At 30.3% G+C, this 8731-nt stretch overlaps 1 protein-coding gene across 1 annotated transcript; it reads left to right on the top strand.

The window, feature by feature from the left end:
• Positions 1–2467: 2467 nt before the first annotated feature.
• Positions 2468–8620, top strand: LOC119686087 (protein bride of sevenless-like). The gene is made up of 5 exons (XM_038100551.1): positions 2468–2631; positions 5318–5746; positions 5808–6257; positions 6324–7768; positions 8218–8620. The coding sequence occupies exons 1-5, from the start codon at positions 2589–2591 to the stop codon at positions 8470–8472; spliced, it is 2622 nt and encodes an 873-aa protein (XP_037956479.1). The 5' UTR covers positions 2468–2588; the 3' UTR covers positions 8473–8620.
• Positions 8621–8731: the final 111 nt, after the last annotated feature.

Below are 8731 nucleotides of genomic sequence, written 5' to 3'. Positions count from 1 at the left end.
AAAAAGTAATACATTTATAAAAATTTGTTAATATGGATATAACTTTCCCATAAAATTCATCAACAAAAAAATTAATATATTTTAAGTGAAACGAACAGTAATAAATTACAGTGCTACCAAATCACAGAAATAATATAACAACAGTCTCTTATAAAATCCATGTACTTTTTGCAACGAATATATGATATTATATATTATAATTGAAAAAGAATCGCACATCGCGATCATGAATTGATTCAGGTTTCTATAGACTACCATATATACAATACATATAGCTATGGATGGATGGCTTATAATCCCTTTTGTTTAAAACCATGTTGGTAGCCTCGAAAACTTCAAATAGAATTGAACTAACTTTATATAACACCTATTCAATAACAATATTCAGAAAAGAATTTCTCCAAAATCTCAAAAAGAAAGACATAACAGATGAAATAATATCAAAGCACTTCCATCTCCTGGTTCTAATATAGAATTAGGAGGAGACACTACAGTTTTTTACCTACAGTTAAACATTAATTAGTAAATATCTGCTGCTATATCCTTGAGAAAAATGGTACAAAAGGCACACACTTCTTTTAGGATACCATAGAACCAATAGTTTATATCTGTTCTTTACAAAACTTACTTAAATCATCATCATTAATTCCTGGGTCTCCCATTGGAGCATAGGGCCTCGAACTTACAGACACTCAATTTAGCGTTCCTGGACGCAGACTCGTAGAAGACAAAGACAGTGAGTTTTGTTTACCTGTAGATAAAATTTTGAAAACAGGTATCTCGCTGCTGTTATCAAATGAAAAATTTTTTCACACTCCATCATGCAAAAATGCATGCCATTAAAATCTGTACAAGATAACCCCCAAAAAACAAAATCATCATACATATAGACAGATTTTGGAACACTTAATTAGAGCCGCATCAACTTTCCAGACTGCATTAGTAGTTAGAAACATTTGAAAAAAATTATTTGCAAGTAATGAGCCACTTCCGAAGGACTAAGGATATCAAAACAGTTCATTCGAGTCAAGAAAATAATGCCAGCAGTTTTTTAATCAAAACAGATTTGTAGACAAATTTATCACTGGGTTCTTAATAACACTTTTAATATATTGATCTGGCTATCATTAAATCTAATTTGTTGGTTTAGCTTATAGTATATTCTTCAGGGATATCACAAATGACATTATAAATCAAGGTCCACCATCTCCAAAATAGAAAAAAAGTAAGATGAGTTAAAAATTGTAAGATACACTGGTATACTTAAACTGCAATACAAAACTGCATAATTGTCGATTAACAAAACGGGTTTATTCTAAAAGTTCTAAGTATTGAGTAATACATATGTAGATAATAATAATTATTATAAGTAGTGAGTAATATTTTATGAGAAGTTTTCAGTTTTTAAAAGTTGTTTTCACAACGGATCCATAGTCACTAACATTGCATTAAAAACGTATTCTTATGCGAAAATGGTGCGATTAAAAAGTTTCAGAAAGGCTATTTAAATAAATTTTGCTTATTATTTTCTCACCTTGCTAAGGCTAATGAGTACTGTGAGCTGGGCTCTTCATTTTTTGAGCGAGTTCATGCTAAGAAATCAGCCAAGATAGTGTAGCTGTCAATTTTTTGGAATCCAAAAGTAAGGTTGTATGTACATATATTAGATTAAATTAGATTGTATATATAGATTGTATAATATATATAAATTAGGTTGTATGTTACATTCAAACTGGTAAAATAATAAAGTCAGGTTATTATTTTGTTTCAACAAAATGGTTCCAAATATTTTTAAAATCATGCCCGACAAAAAAAATTAAACTCATGTTCTTTCTAAACAAATTACTCACTCAGTTCAAAAAACAATCAGTAAAACGAATTAATCGATAAAATTTGAATTGGAGGTATATAATGGATCTAGCTCCTATTAGCTTCTGGCTCATATCAAGAACAACATTTCAAAAAGTAATCATTTTTGCAGCTATAATTTAGTTTTATTCGTACTGTTCACAAAACGCTAGTGATTTAATGTCACAGCATATGATGTGAAACATAGATGAGATAATAATATATCTCTAAGTTGAAACAAATACCCAATGTTTATGAGTTTCCTTATAAGAAACCACATGCATAAATCAGTGAAATAAGTGATATACTCGTAAAATCTTATATAGATTCATTTGTATTTCTATTTGGAGTATTTATCATAGACTTCTTATTTAACAGTTCTATGTAAATAAATTATATGTGACTGTTATGTTCTTTAATGCGATTAGAATGCAACACTTGAACAATACGAAAGTAAAAATTTAAATCTACTTAAAAATAAATAAAAAAAACTGGTGGAAAAAATACCATAATGTGCAAATAAACAGTTATTTTCTTTCTGAAATATATATGGCTGTATCTAAATATTGAAAATAGATGTATATTTTCTAAAAAAAAATAAAACAAAATAAAATAAAATTGTGCCTAACACACTTTAACGTTAACAATAAAAAAAAAAATTCTCAAACCCTAAAAAGTGAAGTAAAGCAACAAATTGGAGCAACGATTGAAAAAAGTGGCAACATTTCACGGAATTCAACATGAGTTGGAAATTCAGAATGTTGAGTTTCAAGCAGTTAAGTGGTAAGTTTAATCAGAGGTTTGATTAAATTTTGGATAATATCCAATTATTTTGTAAAATTCCAATTAACATTCTTCTTTACTAATTCTAACGAATTTGCCTAACAAACGATGTGACTATTAGTCATATATGAAACAAGTACATAGCTATAGAAGCTTGAATGAATCATAAGCATAATAAAAATTTGAAAATAATTTACTTAGAAGGTTAGTAGGATTATTTCTAATGAAAGATACTATACTCCTTTCTATAATAGAAGAAACTATGAATCAGGAATTTACCAATAAAAGCACTTTTGTCAATCACTCATCGGCTTTAAAATTGAGAATGGGTCAAAGAAAATTGACCTCATTGATTTTTATATGTATGACAGAGCAGTGTACTTTAACTCAGAATGTAATACGGACCAAAAGATATAGTCAACTTGTTTTGCAAGAACTATATTTTTTAATGAACGAGTAAAATTATTAAAGGCAATAATGCAATATTTTACGGACAGATGATACCAATGACGCCGAGTAGCGATTGAGACACTTTGAAATAATATATATTAAAATCTTCATCTTATGATTTATGAATACAAATTCATAACACAAAACATTTAGTTTATAGTCATTTATATTGAAAACTGTTGCATATATCTGAAAATAATAAGTACCTTGAATATTGCTATAAATAATCAAGTTTAGATAGGAAAATATATTTCTCTAGTCACACACACACACACACACAGCTTCTTCAAAAAACACTAAATATGTAAGATAAACTAAATATGGCTTAAAAAACACAAAAGATACTTTTGAATATCTTTTGCTTAACGAGTACGCTATAAATTAATAGCAACACTCTATATTTTCTATAGAGTCTATATTCTCTATCTGGGTGTCTCAATAAGATTGCTACATTTTTTTTCCTATTCAAGAAAGCACAAGCTTCCCATTTTGTGTCAAATTTCTGAATATAAAAATATTTCTGTATCTGCCTGATCATCTGACAATATACCTAGAATTTTTAGATGTCTTGAATATTAGAAAAGTTGGTATATACGTAGTAAAATTCTTGCAGACAACACTTTACCGTTTCAATAATTTTTATAAATTCTGTTAGAACATTATTAAATAAAAGTAATAGTTTTAAAACTTGTTGACCAATTACTTATAAACCTTAACATGTTTTAGGATGCTATAAGTTAAGGATTCAGTGAATAGTAGAATAGTATAATAATATAATAATACTAGGAAGCATATCAAAAAAATGTATAATGTAATTAATAAATCAAATTTATTTTAATAATATATATTTATAAATTGTAGAACATATATGTTCAATTTAAGTTAATCTTGATAAAGAATAAAGCGCGATTGAAAGAATTTTAAATGAAAACCGAATTACTTGTGTGTATTTCTCTTCTATACACTAAAATTTTTCTTCTATCTCAAAACGTCTACAGATGAATGCTCACTTAGTTTGCATAAAAATGAACTTTTTTTATATTATGACAAGGGTTCTTATTAGCGTTTCTATTCATTTCTTTATTACTAACATTATTCAGATGAACACGAGCTATCTAATTTTAGAAAAGTTTAGTTTTCTTTAAAAAAATGTATTTATAATATTCTATATATAAACGACCTATAAACGCCAGGTTCTTTAAATATATTTTCCCAGAATATAACTGTTAAGAGTTTTGCTTTATGTAATGTTACATTGGGGTTAGTATATCAATATTTTTTCATACTCTCTCTTTTATTTCTAGTCTAACTTTTATCTTAGAGAATGCTCTATATCTTTGTTTAATTATTATATTTAGGTTTCATATCTTCATTACAGTTTATATCTTTGTGGCTAAGAAATCAGATTATATTATGCTTCTGACTTTTTAAGATAAAAATTCTATTTGAAATACCTTTATTTTTTTTGCCACAAGTATTTTTAATAAGGTAATCCCATTCGAGACTCTTCTTTATGCAGCTTTCACGCTCAACCATCACTACCACAAGCTTACGTTTTACAACGTCTTAGTTCTAGCTCTGTTAACTACATCTTGGTCAATCCTGTTTATCTTGATTCTTTTAGTATTATAGGCTTAGGCTTCCTACAACATATTTAGGAGAAGATTTCATGAAGTCAATTAGTTTTCTTGTGTATCTTAGTTCATTTGTTTTTATAATCGTCATTACGTTGGGTTGCCGATAAAATCTCTCTAGTTAATGGTTATATCGCTGTTTAGTTCTTAATGTCCAAGTGTATCATCGAGACATATATATCAGAAAAAAATGTCTTTGTATAAAGTGAAATAGTACTTATATATGGAAATTATAATGTTTTACGTTTTGATGTGGATTCCAAGGTATTGTATATCCGAATTTCAATTACATGATATTCAATTACAATGATGATTTAACAATTACAATGATAATAAGTTTTGTTTTTTGCTACTACTTCTATATTTATGAAATCTTTGTTAGAGATGGCAATTATTGTATTATAATATATATGTCGTCTGCATCTGTTGATTTTTATACGTCTTCATCGAACACTTATCATCATATTCCATTAAGAAAATTAGCAAAATGAGAAAACAATTTGAATGTCTCTGACTTTATAAAAAAATATATTTAATAATATCATATAAAAATAAAATTAGTATGTACGTAAAATTTATATAACTCTTTATATACTTTTAAGCAATACTGTGGCTCCTTTGTCTGCTATGCTGTTTGATAGCTTCCTCCATAGCCGATAATCCACCGACGAAAAAACCAAATCTGCCCAAAATAACAAAACCAAGACCTTCAATTATAACCTCAACTAGTACAACAACAACTACAACAGAACCGTCTTCCACAACCGTACTTTCTACATCCACAACAGACTCTGATGGCAGTAGCAGTTCCACTACAACCAATGGTGTACCCGATATTTGCCTCAATGGTATCAAAGCTACAATATACAATTCTGCGGAAGATAGTACCAATGTCATTTATGAAGAGGATTTCGTTGATGTGATAGAACGAGACGTGTTAGTAAGTGTACTGACGACAGACACCATCTCAGCATTGTTTGTTATGAATCGCATAAACCAGGCCAATATAATCGAAGCAGATTTCGAAATCGGTAAATACCCGATAGTGAAATATAAAATAACATAATGATGATAAATATTTGAATTATCTAGGTATGCGTGCCATTTATGTACAATCTGAAAGTCTGGCCGAGAATCTGCTGATACAGGAAGTAGAATATTTGCAGCAATGTGTTCGACATGCAATAGGCATCTTTATAGACTTTGACCTTTACAAAAGTATGGAAGATACAATTAAAGTTTTAGAATACAATATCTGGCCTATTCCGAAAACAAGGGCGTTTCTATTTCCCAGAGTTGCTCATTTACTATATCAAATGCCGTGGGGTGAAAAAATTGCATCTGTTGAAATAGTGACAGAAAATTTGGAGATCTACAATGACTTCATGGAAGCTGTGCGCCACGAGCACATGTGTCTAATGCACTTCAAAAGCGAATACAATATTTACATTTTATTCGGTAATAAAATGGCTAATAATTTCAAAGAGAATGGTACCGTTTTTGCAGTGCCTACTGAGCGAACTGATCGTGATTTTATCACAGGTAACTTCTACATACGAGTAAAATGGTATCTTCAAATCTTTTAATGTTACGTTTATTGTTTTCTAGACTTACCAAATAAATCCTTTGTGTTGATGGAGAATGAGATTGATCTGCGTGTTATTGATCAAAATGTGACAGAACTCACTCTGGATGAGGCGCTGATAGGCAAAACTGTATTACCTTCGCGTGTTTTAGCACTAGCGAACCCGCTACTTGATCTCATGCGGTGGTTAAAAGGTTCTCTTATCAAGAGTTGCAAGCGTGAACACGATACCATCATTTTTAATACTTGCCTTGACTTTCTAAAGTTCATAGAAGACTGGCAAGCTCCTGACCAGCGTAGACAGCTTGAACTAGCAGAAGTGTTGGATTTGTTGCGCATGCGTAAATTGGCATCATTAATGAACTTTCAGATGTTTCAAAAGAAGAAGATAGATAGTAATTCTGCTGAGAACCAAATGGAGTTGCTTGAAATTGCTGCTCAGAATTTTGTTAGCAATGTTACCACCTACTATCATTACAACCGTGAAAATCACACCAGTGTTGAGCTGAAAACCAAATTTGGACAAGTTTTTAATTGCCAATATAGCACAGGAGACAATACACGTTATCCATTTTTATTTGATGGTGAATCGGTTATGTTTTGGCGTTTGAAGCTCGATACTTGGGTCGCCACAGGCATGACAGCGGCAATATTAGGTGTTATCATTACGTTAGCAATTTTGGTATTCATTGTAGTGCGAATTTCATTGGGCGATGTATTCGAAGGAAATCCAGTTACTTCGATATTATTATTACTCTCACTTATACTACTATTTACTTCATTTATTCCATTCTCTATGGAGTATGTGGGTGAACATCCCAATTCCCATATCACCTTTGAAGATGCGAGTACATTAAATACGCTCTGTGCTGTACGAGTATTCTTAATGACGCTTGTGTACTGCTTCGCTTTCTCGCTGTTGTTGTGTCGAGCAGTTATGTTAGCCTCCATTGGGTCTGAAGGTGGCTTTTTGTCCCACGTAAATGGGTACATACAGGCGGTTATATGCATTTTTAGCATATTCGTACAACTTGGAATGTCCATACAATTGCTGGTTGTGATGCAAGTTGCTTCAGAAAGTGTATCCTGCGAAAACATGTATTATGGCCACTGGCTTTGGGCGCTAATGGCATACGATTTAATACTACTGCTATGTGTAGTAGGTTTAGTGCCTTTCATATATCGATCCCAACGAAATTATAGAGAAGGAATTTTAATTGTTATTGGCGCTGTACTTGTCTTCATTATATGGATAATTTGGATAACTATGGCTTTGTTCGGTGATGAATTGCGAGATGCTGCTATACCGTTAGGACTACAAGCAACTGGCTGGGCTATATTGGTAGGCGTGCTAATACCAAGAACATTTCTAATAGTACGTGGTATTGAACGTTCGGATATAGCACAGGCCCTACCCTCACTCACATCGCTGGCTTTTGCGCAAAATAACCAATATTCATCAGAGCAGGTAAGTTCTAGAAGTGTGATAAAATTAATTAGCGCTAGCAATTGTTTTTAATAATTTTTTAATGTTTTAAATAATTTTTATGTTGAATTATCTAAACTAAAAAGTATAAAAGAATATAAAGACGATATATTTAAAAATTATTATACTTTTATTTTCATGATCCTATCATTTTAAAATACATATAATAAGAAATGTTATATATATATTGAAATTATTAACACTTATTAATTTAAATTATTAAATTAACACTTATTGAAATTATATTTCTATATAAACATTAATTTAAACGAAATAAAATAATTATTTCTCATGCGTTATATATGAATTTCTTTTTTCTTCTCAAAGTAAAGTGAAACTTTATTTTTCTAATTATTATTATTAGTAATTGATTTATATTCAACAATTTCTATTAAAAAAAAAATTTATATTTTATTTTGTCTATTCCACAGAGTGTTTACGAATGCGTTAATCCAGCCATGCGAAATTGTTCTCAAGAAGAAATTCATCAATCGCCAAGCGAAATACCAACTCTTCCATTACGTGGTGGAGGACCACGTCGCCAACAATTTTTTGCCAATTTACGTCAGGCTAATGCAAACATAAATCCACAGAGGCCACCACCACGTCCACAACCTGGCAGCCCCCATTCGTCACAATCCTCATTGCCAGGTACACCAGATAACAGCAAAATCACACGTTTTTAAGAAAAAAAGAAATATAATCAAAACTTGAATTCAAAGAGATTGAAGAAATATCGCAGAAAGGACGTCTTCAATAACTTCTTCGAATTTTTAAGTTACGATTTTTTTTAACAAATTTGCGCTGAAAAACCAAATTTAAATTAAGAGTCATTTATATCTAGTCAATATATTAGTATTAAAAATAAATATTTAAAATCCTTATATATGTATTTTTTTTTCGTTTATCAGTAAAGAAGATATATTCTCAAGCTGTCTAAATACA

Source organism: Teleopsis dalmanni, chromosome 2 (assembly GCF_002237135.1).
Source record: "Teleopsis dalmanni isolate 2A chromosome 2, ASM223713v2, whole genome shotgun sequence".
Lineage (NCBI taxonomy): Eukaryota > Metazoa > Arthropoda > Insecta > Diptera > Diopsidae > Teleopsis > Teleopsis dalmanni.
Note: the sequence above shows the minus strand (reverse complement) of the source record. Positions and strands in the feature narration are given on the sequence as shown.

Excerpts from the sequence above, each read along its gene's own strand:
- LOC119686087 (XM_038100551.1), top strand. The coding sequence starts at position 2,589 with ATGAGTTGGAAATTCAGAATGTTGAGTTTCAAGCAGTTAAGTG. Across the intron at positions 2,632-5,317 it reads GAGTTTCAAGCAGTTAAGTG|CAATACTGTGGCTCCTTTGT; the intron begins GTAAGTTTAATC and ends TATACTTTTAAG. Across the intron at positions 6,258-6,323 it reads TGATCGTGATTTTATCACAG|ACTTACCAAATAAATCCTTT; the intron begins GTAACTTCTACA and ends ATTGTTTTCTAG.